This window comes from Pyxicephalus adspersus, chromosome 7 (assembly GCF_032062135.1).
Source record: "Pyxicephalus adspersus chromosome 7, UCB_Pads_2.0, whole genome shotgun sequence".
NCBI lineage: Eukaryota > Metazoa > Chordata > Amphibia > Anura > Pyxicephalidae > Pyxicephalus > Pyxicephalus adspersus.
The window spans coordinates 31,375,366-31,398,008 of NC_092864.1; the positions used below are offsets into that span (position 1 = coordinate 31,375,366).

At 41.3% G+C, this 22,643-nt stretch overlaps 1 protein-coding gene across 1 annotated transcript in view; it reads left to right on the forward strand.

The window, feature by feature from the left end:
- The window catches only part of WNT6 (Wnt family member 6), a 50,307-nt gene extending 28,609 nt beyond the window's left edge, over window positions 1-21,698 (forward strand). The window contains exons 2-4 of the mRNA XM_072418010.1: window positions 1,900-2,120; window positions 10,138-10,442; window positions 18,615-21,698. Of these exons, the coding sequence (XP_072274111.1) occupies window positions 1,900-2,120; window positions 10,138-10,442; window positions 18,615-19,076 (988 nt within the window). The 3' untranslated portion in view covers window positions 19,077-21,698. The remainder of the gene's footprint in view (window positions 1-1,899; window positions 2,121-10,137; window positions 10,443-18,614) is intronic.
- Window positions 21,699-22,643: the final 945 nt, after the last annotated feature.

A 22,643-nucleotide genomic window follows, 5' to 3' on the forward strand; every position in this document is an offset into this window, starting at 1 on the left:
CTGGCAGATCGGCAGATACTTTTCTATATTTGCAACATTTATAGATAAATTAAACATAAGGTAATGTGTATATATCTCAGAAAAGCACTGAATATGTTTTTTCTTCGCCTAGACAGACACATTAAAGCAGACATACACAGCAAATCATTAAAGTTATCTCATTTAAGAGATCGCCTCTCTAAGAAAACAAAATTTAATGATTAATCACCATAAGCCAAAACCCATTTTCAACAAAATGCTGTTGTAACTCGGCTCAAATGATCCGATGCGGTCACACGGAAAAAACAATGGCTGGACCCTCGGGACGGGGAAAATATTGCTTTGTGTTGATATATTCTACTAATATTATTGCACTGCTCCTAAATAATACAGCGCTCTGTCTGGTTTGTTGTGCTTTGGTCCGTTCACAGAGGAGAGGCGGGGAGGGGTGTCGGGGCGAGGAGGAGAAGAGACAGCAGGAATCGCTGTTCCTCCGGCCGCAGAGATCGGAGGTCCCTTGGCAGCGTGCAGGATAGTAAAACACTGGGCAGCTTGTAAAGAACATTCCAAGACATACAATAAAAAAAAAATAACAAATCGCTTTTAGAAAAAGGCAAAAATAGCATTTCCATAACGATTGCTGATCGCCTATGGAAGAGACGGAGGAGACACGCCAAGGGTAGAGCTGAGCAAACTTCTCAAATGTTGTTTAGATGAAATTTTTGAAACATTTTGGAACCACTGAAGTGCTTATTACATGCAAATGGTGTAAAATTGTGCAGAATGGAATGGGAAGCCCCTGGCAGCAATGCTCGGGAAGATGATGGGGCCAAAAATCAGCCACTTCCAAAATTTTATACTGAGATAGAAGGGTGGCACTGGGCATTAAGCTAAAGGAGCTTCGCAACAACATATGCGTGTATAGGTCAGGAACAGACTTTGAAGCATAATGTGACCTTTTTTTCTAGGAGCTTTATTGGAAATTTGAACCAAAATAATGCAATAATTTTAAAATATGTAAAGTTTTTGAGTTGTCATCCAAAATTCAGGATCAACCAAATGCCAAAACCAAATTATGCACGGCTTTCTTGAATTGATAAAAACTTTGGCACACTGAGCAGGTACTGGTCACATAGTCCAGAGCAGAGTTGTGCAGGGAGATAGACTGGCTCGTAGTACAATTATACCTTCACATGTGCCATGGAATGGGTCATTTAATCTGCAATGTCACCTTGAACTTCTGTGGAGGAACATTGGGGAAACTCTAGTGCCTTCATGTGACCCAGTGGTCCCACAGGTTGGTTCATTTGAGTCATTTGTAAGCTCCAACTAGAATGATTTGGAAGTTGCCTTGGCCTCCTCTTGCTCCATTAACTGCAAAGGTGTGAAAAGAAAGTAACCTTTGTGGCTGAGGGGAAGGTAAATTTGTAGCAAACTACCAAAAATGAAAAAAAAAAGACGTGAATAGTTCAGTAAAGGCTTCCAGATTCACCTTCAATCCAAAGATTTCCCCTGCAGTACTGCTTTTCTGTCACTAGATGTCTCCAGTCTGATAGCTGATAACATTAAAATGACTTTCTCTGAGCCCAGGTCTTCATAAATCCACTTTAGCTAGTCTGGACAGTAAAGGGAGATGCAGCAAAGAGCAGGACAGTGAATAACTTATATTCTTTTACTCTGCTTCCCTTTTAACATATTCCTTTTAAACATGTGAACTAATTGTTGAGTTGATTATCCAAGAAGATAATACCAGGTCAAATGCAAATACATTCTGTGCTTGCATTTAAATAAAACTGCATATTTGTTTTACTTTATATTTTCCTGGAGTTCATGCAGCCGCATGGACACATCTATGGTATGATCATGCTCAGATATACAGCATACGTCTCATTTTCTGTCTTTCTTTTACGGATTTGGCAGGGCAGTTGGAAGCCCCCTGGTTATGGACCCCAACAGCATATGCCGCAAAACCAAGCGCCTGGCGGGTAAACAGGCGGAGCTGTGCCAGACTGAGCCAGAGATCGTCAATGAGGTGGCTAAGGGTGCCAAGATGGGAGTGCGCGAGTGTCAGTACCAGTTCAGGTCAAGGCGGTGGAACTGCACCAGTCACAACAAGTACTTTGGAAAGATCCTACAGCAAGGTAAGCACATGTCATCACCACCCCCGAGAGGTGTCAACGGTGAGGATTAAGGATTTAATCAAGTTACAGGTATAGAGTGTTAATTAGCAGCAGAAAGACAGAACTTCACTTTATTTATTAGGGAGTTTGATATGGCCCCGAGCTAGAATAATTCAAAGTCAGCTGCACTGCTTGTTATTCTGTGTTTATGTTGTTATCTTAAGTAAGAGGTAGAAGAGCCAGCGATGACACAACATATCTGTGGGATATAAAATGATATTAAAGTGAAAACTGCTGGCATGTGAAGAATGAAGAAGGCTCAACAAATCATTGATTGCGTGTGTTTATTGCAGACTTAAGTCCATGCCACATTACCAACCCTAGGGCTACGTACACACGTCAGATGATTCCCTTATATGAACGGTTGGGCTCATCTCGGGTGAGAATCCGACATGTGTTCAGTGGTCGTCCGGCGTCGTTTATGAATCTGTCCTGACGGATCCATGAACAACATGCAATGAACGAGCGCAATAGAAGTGAAGGGAGGTATAGGGAATTGGGGTGCCGCTTGTTCCTTCTACCCCTGCTCTCTCCATAGAACAGAAGGGCGTTGTATATACAGCACTCATTTGTTCATCTTTCACTTGTTTGCCCCTGGAAATGATTGTGAAAGATTTGCATGGAATTATGCATTATGGTATTTTGCATTTAGTCTAACTCACGACTCCATTTACCCCAGGGGTGCATTGATTAAACGTTTATTTGTTTGGGGAGGATAACAACAAACATGTTTTATCCCTTTCACACGCAGGTTTCCTACACTTTTTGCAACCCCTGTCTGGCTGGTCCTGTATTATCAGCAGTCCAGCATTGTATAGAAAGACAGCGAGGGCTCATCCACAACCCAGGACACTGACCAGCAATGGCTAGGGGTGGCTTAGAAAGAATAAAGGACTTATTCCCCCATCAAACAAACAAGCATTTGCCCATGCAGTGTCAGCAAGGGGGGGGGCACTGGGGTACATTTGTAATTCACAAACTTTGCAGCTCTCATGTATATGCTATTCATTACTGCAAATTCTACACAGATAAGGTTTGTAATCTGCACCGTTCTTTTAAAATGTGTCATTTCTTCTAAACTGAAAGAAAGTTTAGACATTTATTATAGGATCACATAAACCTTAAGCAGCCAATTCAAAAGCAATTTACTGTTTGGATCAGTATAGGCCCATTCACAATTGTACATTGGTACCGAAAAAATCATTTTTATCATTTGTTGTATCTTAGCGCTGCTAATCTCCTGTGGCATGCTTGCAGCATTGCAGCAATGGCTACATGACATTTTCATGGTGACTAAATGGTCATAATTGTGTACTTAGTTTGTTTAATGTGTGCCAATTGGAAGCCTATGGAACCGGGAGACACAGGAGAACAATTGGGACTCGGAGATAGAACACTGTTATCTTCCCCCCCATCCCCAGAAGGATCTCCAAGTATTATTATCAATCAAAGCTGCAATTTTAAAGATATTGAAATTCACAGCTGAAATTACAAAAAGATGTTGAAGCTCATAGGAGATTTTAAGTATTTGGGTTTAAGGCAATCAGTCCCATTAGTTTACACTAAAAAAAAACCCACCTGCTCTGTTATTGATAATGCAGCATATCATACAGTGTATTCCCATTTATGCATTGCAATATAATACAGGTTGAGATTCAAAAATCTGGCAACCTCCGGACCTGAGGAGTGCCGGATTTTCGAAAATTCCAGATTTTTTACGGCTATATATGCTGTAAAAATTTAACAGAAAATGACTACCTGTACAGTCCTTTAAATAGATGCTGAATCCATAATGGTGCTATACAGCAGTAAATAAATGAAAAGGAATGAGCAGGAAAGCACGTGCAAGCAAGACCCAACAGCTGATTCTGGAGTACAGCGCCATCAGAACAAATGACGCCTCCAGAAAACAGTGTAAAAATCCAAATCCGCTCCAAAACCCATGCGGGAAATCTGTAGGAACGGGATTATCGATGGCCGCAGTTTCCAATAATGGCAGTTATAAGTGCAGAAATATGCAGTATTGCTGCAACCTTCAACACTATAAGGGCTCTGAAGGAAACTGGTGATTGGTATTGGTAAGTGAATGCAGCTATTCGAGTTCAGGATTGGCAGTCCGATGACCACCAGCTACTTGTTTGTCTGCCCAGGCAGCTGTGAACACAACTCAGGATATCTGGGATGTTCATCCTTTTGTGAGTTTGTTGTTGGGGTAGAAGTTACTTTGCAATGCTGCTTTCTCCTTCCCCTGCAGGCAAAAATCAGATTACTGCTACTTTTTACATAAGTCCCCAGCTTTATTGCTTAGACATGTTCCCCTGGTGTGTAATGAAATAATTATGGATGCTCAGATACAATGTGTGGGTTTAATAAAGAAAAAGAATGTTTTCTTGTCTGCTGCAACATCCCCCCCACCGCCACCACCACCAAGGACTGGCTGCAAGTGCTCTGAAATTGTGTCCTCCATCAGTTCTTTGTTGAGCTTCCGAATACTATTTTTGCATGCAGGATCTCCACTCCTTTTATACAATGTTGGATTTGTTCACAATACATCTGTGTGCTGCATTGTAAGGAACAAAGCTCATTGGTGTGCATTGGGCAGCCAATTCATTTGAATGGTCTGTCTAACACAGCACATTGCATTGTAATGCATGCTGTATTTTTTTTTAAAGTTTACCACATGGCACAGGTTGGCATGCATTGGTGCATTAGTAAGATGCATTTTGAGGGGCCATTATTAATTATACCAACCCAGTTCACCAATGCATGCCCTGTGCATTGCCATGCATTAACATATTGCATAAATGTGAACATGCCTTTAAGCACTAGCATTGAGGACCCCTTACCTAATGGGTCTAAATGCCATTTATTCAGCCTTTAGACATAAAAAACACTCTTTGGGGATTTATGGCTGTCTGATGTGTAAACTCACAATGCCTTTAATGAATGACTTTTGAACTTGAAGCAATTAGAGCTTTTCAAAAAAGTAAAACCCTTTAAGGCTTCTGAAGTTGTTATTTGGGGAAGGACCACCCTGAGCTCCTCAGCAGGCATGTACAGTGTGCAGAACACCCAATTGGAATTCTTAGGGGAACTAAGTCCATCTAATCCTTATAGTCCCTTTTGGCTCCCCACTTAGTTTTTTATATTGATAGGTATAGAATACCAGAAAGTTTGATAAAGTGGAACCAGCAAATACAATTATAAAACAAATCTGCATTCTAATTCTTGTTATCTATTATCTCCCACATAGATCACAGCTCTCCCAATATCACTGCCTTTATTTGATTTGGCAGACTGATGGCATCACTTAAGGTTAGGCAAAATCCCTGCACAGGAGGGGGGCACAGAGTTTTATAGCCCCCCCCCCCCCCTAACCTTTCAGCCTTCTGTACATTTTGCTCTTTGGCACCCAACATTTTGCATTGGTGGCCAGTGGCCTATAGAGCTGATCTTATAGTAACGTCCTTTACCCTAATAACCCCCAATAATATCCCCTAAAATTGTAACCAGCAAAATAACCCCCCCTATGGAGGCTAACATGGCTTATGTCTTCTTTTGAGAATATTAGGCTGATGATGGTCTTTTTCTGATGTTTCTGGAACATTTAGTCCATAATTGCATGCTTGTTCCTGATGTTATTAAATGAAGCTGTTGTACATGCTAGTGCATGAATCTGTCCAGTTATTGGCCTCCTGCAATCAGTAAAACTAGGACTGGAAAAGGGAGTGACAGCACTAAGCAGCCAATTAGGCTGTGTGTGAATTTCTGGTGACAGTAGGACACAGCGCAGTCCATATTGTATTCAACTCATTTATGTAGTTGCTAGCTTGGAGCAATATTTATAGATGAAATCACCTTCCAGCAGTGTTAAAAAAGTAGCTTAGGTTGCAATACTCATTTTGAAGCAGGAGCTGTCCCCTGCAGTACCTCCTTTCTCCACAAGATGTGTTCAGTCTTCTGGGTTATAAAAAGGCCAGTGTGACTCAACCCAGAGGACTGAGGAGATACTGTGAATGTGAAGCCTTGAAGCCCCAGCCACAAGGTGGCATCACATGATGCCCTTTATTAAGAGTAGCAGAGAACGGCACTGACACTTCCTCTAATATTCAGGATTATCCACTGCTGGGGAAAAACAAAAAAAAAAGGATTCTATGTGTCATGTGACTGGGCACATGTTTTATACAATAAACTGGAGCTTTGATGGGTTTATTATCACTTTTATCAATACTAGTCCCTGAGAAAGACCTTTGCAAAAACCCACCTGCAAGTTATATTGTAGTGGCCCTTTAAGGACCCCAGGCCCCTGTACACCAGGTTGGCCTGGCACAGGAACTTTGGATGCCACAGCTTTTACTATGGTATTTAAATAACTTAATAGCTCCGTAATGGGGGGAAACCACTGGCTTTTCATGCCGCCGCTTCCTCCGCTGATCCCTGCAAAGCAATAATTTGGGATATTTTTAGCAGCGTCCACTAAATAATTTGGCAAAGTTAGGATTTGATTTGGATGACAAAGCAAAGGTGCAGCGGAACTACCCCACCCCCCCCCCCCCCCCCACAGCGGGAGACAGGAAAGATTGCTCCAATGAGCAGACATGGCTTCCGGCCCGCAACAGGTAAATTATGTCATTTATAACTGGGGGGGGGGGGCGAGGAGCTCATCAAAACCGAACAGAAGATTTCCTGCTAGACAATAAATTCCCAATGATGAAAAGGACGATGAGGTTAATGTATCTATCCAGGGTCAGTTAGGGTGGGGTGAATTGAGCAATTGCCCCACTTTCTCCAGGGCCCCAATTGGCAGGGACACAGGGAGCAGAAATGCTGTGCACTTAGGATCTCCAAATTATCTGTCTTTATGCCTTCTGCACGATCTGATTTATGAAAGACTATCATAGGAGAACCTGGGTGATCCAACAAACCTGGAATGGATTTGGTCCAGGATTGGAAACATTATAATTAACAAAATAATAATTAATTACTTAATTATTTAAAAATCCATTACAGGTTTGCGGGATCAACCAGGTTCTACCATGATAGTCTATCATTCCCAGTCTTGGAGTGCTTTAAAAAATCAGACCCATAGTGACCACATGGCTGCAATGCAGGAGCACAGTTGTCACCCCATAACAGGAGGATCTTTATTGCAAAACCACCTCCACGTTATTTTAATGATACCTGTGTAATTAAAAAGTGAAGTGTAGAATGGGTTTAGGTCTTCAATAAAGCCAATCTGAGATCAATATCTCAATATACAACGATGTACATATCATTCTGTGCAGACAGTTCTAAGATTTACAAAGCCTTGCCAGACTGAGGAGCCTTGTTGGTGACCTGACTTTTTCTGCTGCAGTCAAGCTCCATTACAAGGTCATCTTGCAGCACTTGCCTGTGATTAGACAGTGAAGGATCAATATAATCACCCCTCTGCTATCCCCCCTATATGCTCCATACCTGGATAAGTGCACATCTGATTTACTGCTCCTTGTGCTGCTGCATGAGAGACCACAGGTGGCTAACAGTACAGATAGTACAGACACAGCTATACTAGCTTTATTATATTTTGATGAATTCATAAAAAAAACAATTTTTAGATTCAGCTTTAATATATATCGATGTCCTAAAAGCTTTACAATGTCCCAATTGTCCCCAAAGTTGCCTTCAGTATTGTGAAATCTGCAGCATTTATTATTATGTCTTGGTGATCCTGCCACAAAGGCACTTCCAGGTATAGGGTGACAACGCTCTGTCCTTGTCTTTAAATTGCTCTCCTGCGTTGTCACCCTGTCACATGCACCAAAGCTAAGTACAAACTGTTGATGCCTGAAATTATTATTTTGGGTGATCGTTCATTAATGATTTTGAATGATCCAGCAACAAGCAACACAAATCCAGCTTGTGAATTAATGTGACACACATTGCACAGACATGAGGCCGGCGCTATCACCATCAGAAGTTCAGTCCTGAGCAGCCATGTGCATATAGACAGGAAGTGGGGAAGAGAGGATAAAGGTGACCGGCAGCACTGAGATGTAAAAATGGCAATGGTGTATAGGAAGGGCAATGTCATCTAAAGGATTCACATCCAGGTGAATGCACTTTCACAGAAATGCATTGGTCTGCATAAGCAATCGGTGCCCCTGGGCCCACTTTTGTCTCCGCATTTCACCTCCCCGCTGTGTGAACCCCTTTCTGACGCTGTGGAGGATTTTCGCCTTTTCAGAGTGGAATTTGATGGACACGCCGGGTGAGTCTGTTAAGTGAGCATGATGAGTGTGGAATGTCCCTGACGCCTCGCTGGGTGTCTGAGTTATATCTTTGCCTGAGGCACCTGCTGAAGGATCCCTGCAAGACTGAAAACCTTTCAGAGGTTCTCTGCAACACAAAGACAAACAAGGGCAGCTGCTGAGGGCTGCCCGGGCCCCATTGAAGGTGCCAGCACCGAGGCCGGTATGGAACCCAGGAATTGTACCATGAGGTTCTAATGATCCCATGCTGGGAGCTGTGTGCACAATGACACCACTTCAAGGTTCTAAAATAATTTTTAAGTTTGTGCTATACATTTCATACTTCATATCTATCCCCTCTGTATATTATGCTAAACATTACATACTTCCCACCTATCCACTCTGTATATTGTGCTATACACTACATACTTTCCACCTATCCACTCTCAATAATGTGCTACGTATTACATACTTCGCACCTATCCACTCTGTATACTGTGCTACACATTACATACTTTCCACCTATCCACTCTATATAATGTGCTATAAATGTAATGCTTCACACCTATCCCCTCAGTTTATTGTGCTATGCATTACATACTTCCCACCTGTCCCTTCTGTATATTGTGCCACACATTACACACTTCCCACCTGTCCCCAAGTTTATTGTGCTATACATCACATACTTCACGTCTCTCCCCTCTCTATACTGTGCTATACACTACATACTTCACACCTATGTACTCTGTTATGTTGCTGCCTAATGCACAAGACAGTGTACAGATTGTAGCTGTCAGGAGTATATAATGTACAGCACAGTGTACAGAGTGAAGAACAGGTACAATCCATCCAATTCTTCTTTGGGAAGAAAAAGAAGTATACAATGCATAGTGTAGCATATTTTCTGGGAAAAGCATTTTCATCACAACGAATGGCTGAAATGTAATCGCTCTTCGTCTTATTAAATAAACCGCCATTGCGATATTCCAGGTTCTGTCAATGGCACGAGATTCATTTGTACATGAGATTCACTTGTGCATGAAATTTATTTGTGCATGGGATTCACATATACATGGGATTCATTTGTCCTTGAGATTAATTAGTTAATGAGATTCATTTGGTCACAGGTTTCATTTTTTCATGAGATTCACTTGTGCATGAGATTAATTTGCCCATGAGATTCATTATTGCATGAAATTCATTTGTATATGAGATTCATTTGTTCACAAGAATCGTTTGTTAATGAGATTTAATTGTACATGAGATTCATTTGTACATAAGAATAATTAGTGCATGAGATTCACTTCTACATGAGGTTTATTTGTTCACGAGATTCATGTCTACATAATATTCACTTGTCCATGAGATTGACTTGTGCCTGAGATTCATTTGTACATAAGATTCACTTGTCTATGAGATTAATTTGTCCATGAGATTTATTTCAGATAGACTCTGTAGAATGAGTGCAGTGTTATTGAGGGAGGTGAATTAAGTGAGCGCCTTTTGCTATATCTTGTTACCGCGGCTCACAATGTCCTCCGCTTGGCTAAACCAAAACCCCAGCAAAGCGCATGGCCGGCGGCCAGCAGAGGAGAGCGATCACATGACACCAGAAACTGCAATTTGCTCAGCTTGTAGAGAATAGATTATTTCTATGGGCCGATTAGAGTGAATGACAGGTGAATATTTACTGATGTCTCTGTCCTGTTCTACCTCTAATTTTGCTTTCTGTAATCTGTTGCCTGCAGATATCCGTGAAACGGCGTTTGTCTACGCCATCACCGCCGCCGGAGTCATCCACACCGTGACGCAGGCCTGCAGCATGGGGGAGCTGATGCAGTGCGGATGCGAGGTGACGCGAAACTGGGGTCCCCCACCGCCCCTGGCTATCGGACCCGGGGCCGACGGATCGGCCTGGGAGTGGGGAGGCTGCGGAGATGACGTTGAATATGGTTATGAAAAGTCACGCCAATTCATGGACGCCAAACGGAAGAAGGGAAAAAGCGACATACGGACCCTGATAGACCTCCATAATAATGAGGCTGGACGACTGGTGAGAAATGGGATCAATGGGACAATCAGGGGATTCACTAAGAAAATATAGCCAAGTGAATTTTTGTTTGCGCAAAGCAACGTGAATAATTTGAATATTTCACTTAGAAAATGAGATAAAGCTCAGCTGACTATAACCATCCAATCATGTACAGTTTCCAAATTCCCTTGCATGTGATTGGGTGTTCATTGCAAAGTGAACTTTCATATTCCCAAAAATAGTGAATAATAATTCCCAAAAATGAATGATGTCTTTTATTCACCTTGGTAAGCGTATTAAATTTATTATTATTAAACTGTATATAGCGCCAACATATTACGGGACGCTGTACAATAAATAGGATAACAGGTTGTAAATGACAGACAGATACTAGCAATACCTTACAAGGAGGAACAGACCCTGCCCTGACAAGTTTGCAATCTAAAAGGCCTAAATTCCTTTAGTAAATCAGCCACAATGTGGGAATTATATTTTACTAAATGTATCAGTAAATCAAAGAACTTACCCCAATTCACCCATTGATATGAATCATAAACTAGAAATACATGCAGCTAAACTTAGGTGACGACTTTTTCTGTAAAAGTCAAGCTTAGCATAGCCACCTACCACGTCTGAAAGCTTCCCATTGGTCTGTTAGTTTGATAGACAGCTCCATGTACCTTAATTGGTGTGAAGGTTTTCTACAGATTTATAAAAAGACATTTTATTATGTATATTTATAAAATTTTGATCTGCAGCCAGCTGTTACATTTTGACACAGGTTTAACGTTTTTATGTACGCAAGATTTCCCAAAATTCATCACTTACAGAGTGAAAGTTTTTTAAAGAATTGATAGGGAATACAGCATGGGAATTTATCAGCTTCATGGATTCCTGGCAGGGTCAACAATGATTTTTTGCACATCCAATGGTAGGTTTTCCAAACCAAAAATGGAGCAAATAAGAGAAGTTCAGTGTTTGGCTTTCCATCCCTTGAAGGGTTACTGCTGATATGTACACAGATCATTCTTGTCTCGGGATATCTCGTGTCACCTTCAGACACGGCAATAGGAAAACTTGAGGCTTCTGTGTTGGAATATATAATGCGCAATAAAGAAAACACAAAACCAAATACTTGACATAGTTGTCTGCTAGTACCAAACAAACACGCCTGCCCCTCATCATGACATCACCTATTTTGACAGTGTTTGACAGAGGAATGTACCAAATGGACGGAGGCAAAATTACATCTATGAAAAAAAAAGAATATCTGTGTAGTAGGGTGTAAGGATGTATCATTGTCATTTATCATTCTTGCTGTTTCATATTTTTGGGGTTTGGGTGTGGATTCTCCCTCTAGTGGCTATTTGTATGTTCAGTAGAAGCCTTGATTCCGGACCATTGCCCTCATACAGAACCAGTTGGAGATTCCTGTACTATAATGACCTAATTGGACTCAGGAATATTCACCCTGGGTAGCTATTAAAAGCAGCAATCCCATGCTAGTATCTTAATAGGAGATGTCTATGACTTAATTTCAAGCTCTGTACAGGCTGCTATGAAAGGCAAGTATAGTGGAGCAGGGGAAGGAATGGATGTGTAAGTGATGATTCCTGGGAAATCTTGTGTACTAAAAAACTTCACAAAACGTTAACCCTGTGTCAAAATGTGACAGCTGGTTACAGATCAAAATTTTATAAATAAAAATATTAAAATGTCTTTATATAAATCTGTAGAAATCCTTCACACTAAGTAATGTAAATTGTTTCAGACTTGGGAAATTCAAACTTTCCTGTTTAAATCCCCATTGGTCAGCGAAGCTGCCCATCATACTAACAGACTAATGAGAAGCTTTTAGAGGTGGGTAGTGGCTATGCTAAATTGCACTATAACCAGGGGAATTCTGATTGGTTGATTTGGGTTTATTATAGCTCTGGGCTATTTTTTTTCAAATTTTTGATCTCTATCTATTCTATCTATTTCCTTATTTTTGCCACGTCCCTCTTGGGATGATCTAACTTCTCTAATTTTCTTGCATACAAATGCAAGTGATAGGAATTGAAAATGCCATGATTGTCACCGGAACAGGAGAAGAAGGGACTTCCAATGGGGACACATTCAGGTGACTAGAATTGGGAGTAGGGATCGTTCCCAGGAGTGCAATAGCGGACATGTCAATGCAGGGTGGCACACTGTTCCATTCAAATGGGCTGAGTGAATAAATGAATAATCAGGGATTTACTACGACCTCTTGGTTTGATCTCTGCTACCTGCAAATTCAAGACGTCATAGAGATCACAGCTCAGTGCTCCCGTTTACTGTTCTGTGAGATCTGGAAATAATCTCTCTATGTGCCATCCTGATACTTGTATGCAATGCCAGCAGCCCCAGCAGATTTAGAGCTGACACCTGCTTCTTCTTTGGCAGCTGTTATGTACTGAGATGGGGGGGGAATTAGCCAATGTTGCATTGATGGGCTATGGTCCTGCAACAAAGAACCACCCAGCTTCCTAACCGGGTCAACGACCTTGTACCACCCTGTGGTTACCCCAGCCAAGCAACTGATGTATTGGAGGGCACAGCCCCATAGGGAGCACCAGGCTGGATATAGAGAGACTGAAAGAGGCAATTTAGCCATTTAGCCTCCTGCAAACCCAGATCTAGCAAAATAATGGAGTGAATATACACCCTAATCTTCAGACAGTTTGCTTCTCAATGGGTACTCTGTATGCGTACCATATATTAATCCATTAGCAAAACTGTGTAGGGAACATTGAGGATCTACAGTTTGCAAAATTGGAATATTATACTCATGGTGAGCAACCTTTACAAAATACATGTGCATGTCACATAACCATCCTGAAACCTGCATGACTGTCCTTGTATTTTAATAGGGTTCTGCAAGTCTTTGTCACGACTCTCAGGTCAGTTTAAGTGACTACAATGATCTTTTTGGATATCTATAAAGGTGACATTCTTCCCAATGGCACCCCAGATGTCCTAGCCACCCTAGGCCACCAGATCCAGGTATCACCTTAACAGTGATATGATTGGAACACTCAGAAATAAAAGTGCCTGTGACCTCTCCATACCCAGAATCCTCTGCTCAAGCCCTTCCATCACCCAGGAGCACCCCTAACTATTGTTCTTGGCAGCAATCTCCTGGGCTTGTGGTTTCCCATTTACTGTGGCAGAAAACTATTTTAATTAAAGAGCCAGACAAGGAGAGGTCCCTCCATGAATCATGAATTAATTAGCAAGGAGCGATAGATGGGAGAAGGAGGCAGCCGTGTAGAATTCCTGGGGGTGGCGAGTTTGTGCCTGCAGGGAAGGAAGACACATTCCAGGGGAGAAGCATCTAGTCTTATCTCACCAATCTATCTCCCTTTCCACCTCCTCCCATTCCCCTCTCCATCTCTCCCTCGGTCTCTCCTTTTTCCTGTCTCTTACCCAACACTTCTTACCTTCTGTCAATTATCATTGTCTCTTTCCATGCATCACCCAGCTCTGGCCTTAAGGAAGAGGTAGTTATTTTTCACTTTAAACTGTTTAAATCACTGAATGAGGCCAAATGATTGACCTCCTTTCCTTGACAGACGTTGATATACCGCACCGGTATCTGACACCCATAATAATCCATGCTCACCCCTTTTCCTGCAACTGACGGGAGTCAAAAGCTCATTGGCAGCAGACAATCTTAAAAATGAGTTGAATTTTTTGAAGTTTGTATCCCTTGAGGTGGACTTTTTGGTAACTTTGTAAGTCTGTATGAATACAAAAATGAAGTAATAATATAATAAAATAACTTTATCATAAAAAGTCATCCTTGGGCCTCAGGCCAATTACTTTGCATAGACTGAGATGATATCAGCCTTCTGCATGCAGGAGGAAGCATTTGCAGGATCTGGAACTTCCTTCAATGGGTCAACCATGTGCCAGCAGCTACGTCCTGGAAGCCAATGTGGACTTTTGAACAAACCTGAACAAATATGGCTTTCTCTATCTGCACATAACAATATCAAGTTGTTCCCATGAATTATATTGGTCCCGATATCCTTAAAATTGAAATTGCTTCAAGGAATCCACAAGCCAAAATGATCAGTAATTAAAAAATATAGGCAGCCCTGCCTCTCCTGATTTCCTAAGCTCCTTACTGGTCTTAAAATCTGACAGGTTGACTCTATGACCAACAGAAGTGCAGTGCAGATTGGCAGGGGAGGGAAAGTTCAGGCTTGACTTACAGGAAAAGTCAAGATTTGCTTGTAACTTTAGTTGGGTGTATATATGGTCCTTTGGTTCATTTTAGTAATTAGAATTCAATTTTGTATTTATATTTTAATTATGTTATCATGTTTATTGTAATAAATAATATGCAGTAAAAGTAATTCTATCATTTCCCTGTTGTAGTGGAAATGCTATACATACCGTAGCTGATTGTGGATGTGCTCCATTGCCATAGTGCCATATGTCTCCCCCTAGTGCCTAGAATGCTTTACAACAACAAAAAACGCCCAATTAACTAACATGACTTTCTGCTAAAATTATATAGATACCGGTATATTTATATAATTATAAAGAGATACTATTTATAAAGAGGTGGCAGTTGGTTAACCTATTGCCGCTTCTTTGTTTTCCATTTTTCTCTGATCACTACTTTAATAACACCAGATTTATATATCAGTCTAGATCAATAATTGACTGCTATGCCACTTTATAGATTTGACTATCACCATCTTCCAATGGTAAAAAGTACAGATATTCAAAGAGTGGTGATCATGCTGTAAGTGAAGATCTTTTCTTGATGATCACCAACTTTTATAAAAGGGTCCTTCTGAAAAATGGAGCAACAATAAATAATTCAATAATGTTCTGACAACACAATTTCCTGGTGTGCCTCTTTATATGTAAGCCCCTGTGTGTTTATAACTTGCCACAAGCCAATAGACATTTTATACTGGCCCCAAAGCAGCAACTGGCTGCACAGCTATCTAAAGGTCTGATACAGGGGCAGAGACCTAAAAAAAAAAATATACATTACTATGTAAGGGTGCTGAATGAATGTCTCTACTAGTGCAAACATTGGCACTGAAATGTTTTTCTTTTTATATTAAAAAAGAAAATTGTTGTAACATTCTCCATTGTGCATTTGTTAAAGTCCATGATCCCCATGGGGTGAGATGTCTCCCATCTCAAAGCAGAATATCTTTCAGGCATTTCAGGGGATGAACCTGTCTGCTGATGTCACTGCTACTTTTACAAAGAAATATCTGAGTCCCCAAGGCATTTGGTGCACACAGTAGATTTATAATATTTGTAGCTATTGAAGATGTATTGTAAGGAAAGCTTTTAAACCCAGAGTTCTGGTTTAAAGCATGGGGCAAATAGAGTTGACCCTTTTTTTTTTCAATGCACAGCATTGGTGCTGTATCGCAACTGGTGCATTGGGCGATCATTCAGCTGCTATGCACTGCACTGAGGTTTGCATGTTACAGCCGTGCAATACAATTATAGACTTTTAATGTAATACACTCTTCATAATTACCGAAATTCACCGGGAAGATTCTTACCACCATGTTTCCCAATAGTAACAAACATTCACATGTTTCTAAACCAGCTTTCATTAAATTTCCTGGTAGATTATCATGCAGCCAAATTCTGCCCTAAAGAGATCTGTGTGTTTTCTTTTTTACTGTAAGATACATTTTGGAAGACTTGGCACGGCCGCCGTACCCCCCTGCAGGCTGTCTCTCTCTTCCAGTTTTTAAATTTCTATGTCAATATAATTGTAGGTTTAGCACTGTTCAAACTTGTTTGACGGAGAATATAAAAAAGTGCAGGAACTCAACTTTCCACGGTGCACTGTAGAAAGAAAGAAGAAAGGGATGCTTAAAATGCAGGCACTGATATGGACACTGAGCCAAATATTGTGCTTTTATTATATAGAGATCTATTGAAAAAACTGATGATAGGGGAAAATTTTGCAAGAATTGTGATATTTGTGCAAATTTTCACCATTTAGGCAAAATAGATTGAAGACAATGCTTAATACCAGGTGGTATTTGGGTTATTTTGATCTCCAAAGTCCGGCCCGGGGGCCATTTCCACCGGCCCGCAGCCTCTGTCATAAAATTAATAATATTTGGCCAGCCAGCACTGCTGACCACAGTAAAAAAATACTCATATACAAAAAAGATATTTTATATTTCATTAGAGATGATCAACTGCCTTGCAATTATCGGCCCACTACTCGGTGGGCATAAGGGATTCCCCTCTGTCATTATAGTAGGCGTGTGCAGTGCGGGGCCCGCACGGACCATGGCCACACTAATCCTGAGTATGTGCTGAATGGTGGCCCCCCCCACACATTTTCACTTTACCAAATCTGTCCCTCCTTGCAAACAGTTTGCACACCTCTGCTCTAGGGGAACATTAGGCTATGCTAGATTTTGCTTATAAAGCATTCATGATATATAAGAATCCAGGAGCTGACTCGGCTACATCTGTACATTAAATATCACTATTGCACTGCCCAACTCATATGAAACTATAATGGTAAAGAGGACCTGTACTGTGGAAGCTTTGGCCTAAAGAAGGCACAGAGACAAAGGACTAAGTACATGTATTGCCCATAGGCCCTTGGTAGCTGATCTTTCCCCATTACTCATTTACCATGCCTTGTTCTGCACTGTGTCTCTGTATGGACGTGCATAGATTGTAGAATCAGGGGTTTGCTTCGTCATGTCAGAGCGTACCCCATGATAACTGGTGATCTGAGAATTGGAAGCATCAGGAGAGGTGCTGACAGCACAGATTCACATACCCTGTTTCCCCGATTATAAGGCACTGTCTTATATTTTTTGAAATGCCAAAATATGCCCTAGGCCTTATTTTCAGGGGATGTCTTATTTTTCCATGAAGACGACTACAGTACACATTTATTGTTGAAAGTCACTCATGTTCCATTGATTGTCCCCTTCTGATCACTCTGTGCAATTGATTGTCCCCTTCTGATCACTCTGTGCAATGACTGTCCCCTTCTGATCACTCTATGCCATTGACTGTCCCCTTCTGATCACTCTGTGCAATGATTGTCCCCTTCTGATCAATCTATGCCATTGATTGTCCCCTTCTGTTCACTTACCGGTAATTAAGTGTAGGGATCTCCGTTAGGGCAGGGATCTCCATTAGGGCAGGGATCAGCAGCTTGCTTCCTGGTGCAGAATGCCGGCTTGTTACTTTCAGTTTCACTCTGCACTGCAGCCAGGAGCAGACACGTGCTGCAGCCAGCATCAAGGAGACACACACAGGATCAAATATCGGGGGATGTCTTATTCACGGGTGAGTTAAATATTTTTTCAAAAATCGGGGGTGGCTTATTTAATGGGGATGTCTTAAAATCGGGGGAAACACGGTATTGAAGCAGAAGCCGGGAGATCCTTGCATTGCAGGTCTGCAGCTACAGCTTTCCCTCCAGCAAGGAGAATTAGCATAGCATTGATATCACATTGTAGATACAAAGCTTTGTCAGTGACAGGGGTGACAGTGCAATGTTTATGCACACTCCATACTAGAAAGAGAACTGCAATTCCATACTCAAAAGTTTATTTCTAAATGTTCCCTATAACATAGGCGGTCCTTGTTCAGGTACTTTATGGTATAGAGTGACAATGTTCTGTCCTTGTGTCCCAACTGAATTTCTGCATTGTCACACGACCTCGGCGCTTCCAATGGAAACTACCATTGGCCATTCAGCACACATTTTGCATTATAGTCTGTGGTGATCACCTTTAGGAAATTCACCAGGAAAAAAAAACATATTGCCATCACTGGAGTGACGAGTTACAAAGAGACTTTCAGAGCCCAGCAGCACTGATATGCAACATTATTATTATTATACTAAAAATAATAATACTAACAATAAAAAAAAACGTAGTTATATAGCGCCAACATATTACGCAGCACTGTACATTAAAAAGTGTTTGTACGTGACAGATAAAAATAATGACACAGGAGGAGGAGAGGAAAAACTTACAATCTAAAAGGTGGGGGAAGTAGCACACAGGAGGAGGGGGCAAAAGATGTAATAAAAAAAATCAAAGCAAATATTTTGTGTATAAAAATATAAAACAATTTCTTTGTCATTTAGGATTTACATGTATTTTCTCTAACGCTCTTCTGTTTTCTTGAACTCAGGCGGTAAAAAATTACATGAGGACAGAATGCAAATGCCACGGCTTGTCAGGCTCCTGCACCCTGCGCACCTGCTGGAAGAAGATGCCCCACTTCCGGGAGGTCGGAGACCGACTACTAGAACGCTTCAATGGAGCCTTCAAAGTCATGGGTGGGAACGACGGCAAGACCATCATCCCCGTTGGCCACAACATCAAACCCCCCGACAAACAGGACCTCATCTATTCCGCCGACTCTCCAGACTTCTGTCAGGCCAACAGAAAAACTGGCTCTCCAGGGACTCGAGGCCGCGTGTGTAACAGCACAGCGATGGACGTGGGAGGATGCGACCTCCTGTGCTGCGGCAGGGGGTACCGGGAGGAGACTGTCATAGTAGAGGAGAGCTGCCTGTGCCGCTTCCACTGGTGCTGCGTGGTAAACTGCAATAAATGCACAGTGAAAAAAGAACTCAGCATGTGCTTGTGAAAAGAACTCTAAAAAATGTGAGCGCAGCAGGCACATTTCTATGGGCCGCCATTATGGACCCTGCCCCGCCCCCACCGACATTAAGAAAGAAAAGCCTTTGCGGGACTTCATGCAATCTGCAGAGATATTTAAAGGACCTCATCGGATGGCCAAATTGCAGGCTTTTCTGCGCTGATTATCTGCGAAGGGGGCAAACAAAAACATTTTCTAGGTTGTCCCCAGGACAGCACATATATCCAGTAAAATATCCATATAAAAAGAGAGAGAAAAAAATTACTTCTACAGATAATAATGATTTCCATCAATTTGCCTTAGAATTGTTCTGTTCCATTACGGAACATTTGCAAAGACAAAATGTAGTTTTTATGACCACGTCATCCAAACCAGAGATTCCATTCATAGACAAGCCGATTTGGGCTTTTTTTGCCATTTGTAATGGGGCTTCCTGCTGCAATGTCATTTAATATTTTACTTTCATACTGTTGTCACCGAATTAGAGCCAGAAGGAGAACAAAGTAACTGTTTCTCGCTGCATTGCAGACCAGGTATGGTTTTAGGCAAAATGGGGCAAATATGAAAATGGGGGCAGAATTCCAGTTCCCTTGCCATTCTATCCAATGAGGCCCTGAAGAGATAGGGGGCCCTTGGGCAATGGCGCAGTTTGCCCTTCACTGGCCAATCACAGCTGAACCACAGACACACAGCTGAATTTACATTTAGGTAAAATAATATATAAAACGGAGCAGGTTTAGTGGCTATTTGTGTTTCTGCACATCCAGTCCCAAAATGTACACAACTTTACCAAGTAGCACAGCTCTGTCTGGAGGTCAGGAGACCTGATTTTAAACTGCTGCATTTAGGTACCATGTACAGGTCTTGTCACTCCCCCCGCCTGTGGTTGGGCAGCCAAAGTAGAAGCGGAGGACAATTCTGATTGGCTGCTGGTGCTGCCCTTACTTCCCCTATTTAAACTTTTCAGTACCAAGTAAAATTCAGTTGCAAATACTACCTGCATTAAATAACAAATCCTCCCATATTTAATCATATAATAATAATTACATTCATTTTACTCCCCTTCGCAGAAGATTGGTTTGGAATGTGACAGGTGCACTTTAACCACTTTTGTCATTTAGATTTCAGACCACACAGGAGACCAGAATTCTCATTAGGATAGTGAGCGAGTTTGGACAGAGGTAACCTCTGACCTTCGTTTAACCTGAGAATCTTCAGATCACCCGATCCCCGGTCAGAGGAAGATTTACAGCCCCCAATGATATCATTTGTCCGGAGAAATGTGAGATCTCAAGTACAGACCCGTCACTGAGTTCAATGTGGAGGGCAGAGTTTCTACAGCTTTATATTATGGGGGTAAACTTGAAATAACTATCAGGTCTTCAGGCACCCCAGCTATAATTCCTATATCCACAGCTCACATATGAGGGGGTGAGTGGGAAGAATGTCTCCTTTACAGATAGCCAAAAAGATCATTGGGGTCAGGTAAACTCAAACTGCTCATTGCTCAAAGACCCCCTACTAACCTCTGGAGGAACTCTGGTTAAGAAGCACTGCCCTACAGAAGAAGGGGGCCTAAAATCTTAATATAATATAAAGAACTGGTTACAATTGGTTAAATTGTTACAATTTGTTAATGCAGAACATTTGTGCAATACAATAGGCTTGGTCTTTGGGTTCGGTCTGTGCCAAACTCAACCTGAACATCGATCATTCGGCTCAAAGCTGAAATCTGCCATTTTCACAAAAAAAATCAAAAAATTTCCACCGGCCTATTCCTAACATGGCAGCCCCAGATCATGCTTTGATGCACTTATAAACCAGATTCAGGGATGGTGACACGGCTTCTGTTTATATGAAACCATTTGTATTGGGGTCACCATCCCTCCATCGTCTTGGTATGACCACTTTTATCAATGATTCACCCAAACATTGACTGTGAATACAAAACCTAGATTTGTTGTGGAATTCCATAGCTCAAAAAGAGTTCCCCAGCATGTTTTGTTAACCCAGCCATGCAAAATGTGATATATGCGATTTATTAGGCAGTATCGATGCCTAATCATCGGTCACAAGTGGGGAATTTTGGATATTTGGCTCTGATTATAAATGATACCCCCTGAAATTCGCATTGTCGTATCTTTCAGTTCCTATAAAAAATAATGACCCGTTCTGCCATCTAGTGGGCAATTTAAAAAATGCAAAGCTGTCACAATAGGAAATGTTCTGTGTAAGCGAAAATTTTAAACGAATATAGTGAATCGACAGGGGAATCATATATAGAGTCCATTGTGTTCCTTACATCAATCTCCTGTGTTTTGTATTTCCAGATGTATACATCATAGTTGTTTATTTTTATTTCATCAAAGAAGCCAAAGAAAATATATACAAAAAATTCTTTACTTTAAAAAACAAACAAACACAAAATGTTTAGCAGAAGTCTGATGAACTACATGTGGAGGTGTAAGCCCTCTTTAAGAAGTCATTTCCTTTTGTAGACACAACTCTTCATAATGCAGAATATTGTGCAGCTTCACAGAACAGCGCGAGGAGGAAATGTGTGTATCATAATATTTTATTTTTTACTAATAAAGTTATTTAAGACAGTGAGTCTGATATTTAATTGGCAATGAACATAAAAACGCCCCACAAATCACCTACATCTCAAAGAAGCTGGAACTTGCTTATGTAATTTCAAAAGTTACTTTTATTTTTAGTGATCTTACCATGAAGTCCTTGTTTAGACATTTCCTGTTACAGGGTGACTACACTCTGTTCCTGTCTTGCAATTGTTCTCCGATGTTGTCACTATGTCACCTGATCACCTAACCAAGAATACAAGAGGCCCTGTGGACACAGATTATTCTAGTGCATTTCAGCATGAATAATATCAAACAACCTGCAGACAACCTGCTCTGAAAAATGAAAAAAAAATTCCACTCATTCTTTCCACCACTCCTCTTTTGCTGCCTCTCTTCATAGTTCTCTTCATTGGCTACCATTTCACCTTAGAATCATATTCAAGCTCCTGTGCTTTGCCCTTAAATCCCTCCACAGTTCTTGTCCCACTTACATTTCTGACCTGATAGAAAAATACTCCCCCAGCCGCTCTGTTCACTCCTCCAATGACTACTACTGACTTCCTCACTCATTACTTCGTCACATGCATGGATACAAGACTTTTCTAGAGCTGCCCCCACTCTCTGGAATAATCTTCCTCATCCTATTCGTCTTGCTTCTACTTTCTGCTCATTTAAAATCCCATCTTTTCAACCTTACCTACCTATTCTTCTTCAGTCTCCTAAACCCTCACTACTTACCCTCCAATCCATATCCCCCCTATTGTGTGCTACATCCCCCTCCTCTTAGATTGTAAGCTCTTTTGGGCAGGGTCCTCTCCTCCTACTGTGTCATTGCTACCACTATTTAGTGTACAGCGCTGCATAATATGTTGGTGCTATATAAATCCTGTTTATCAATATTAATATTCCTTTTTTGATGAGAAATTCAGATGAAGGCCAAGGGAAGTACTGTGATCTTTGTTAGACGTGTCAC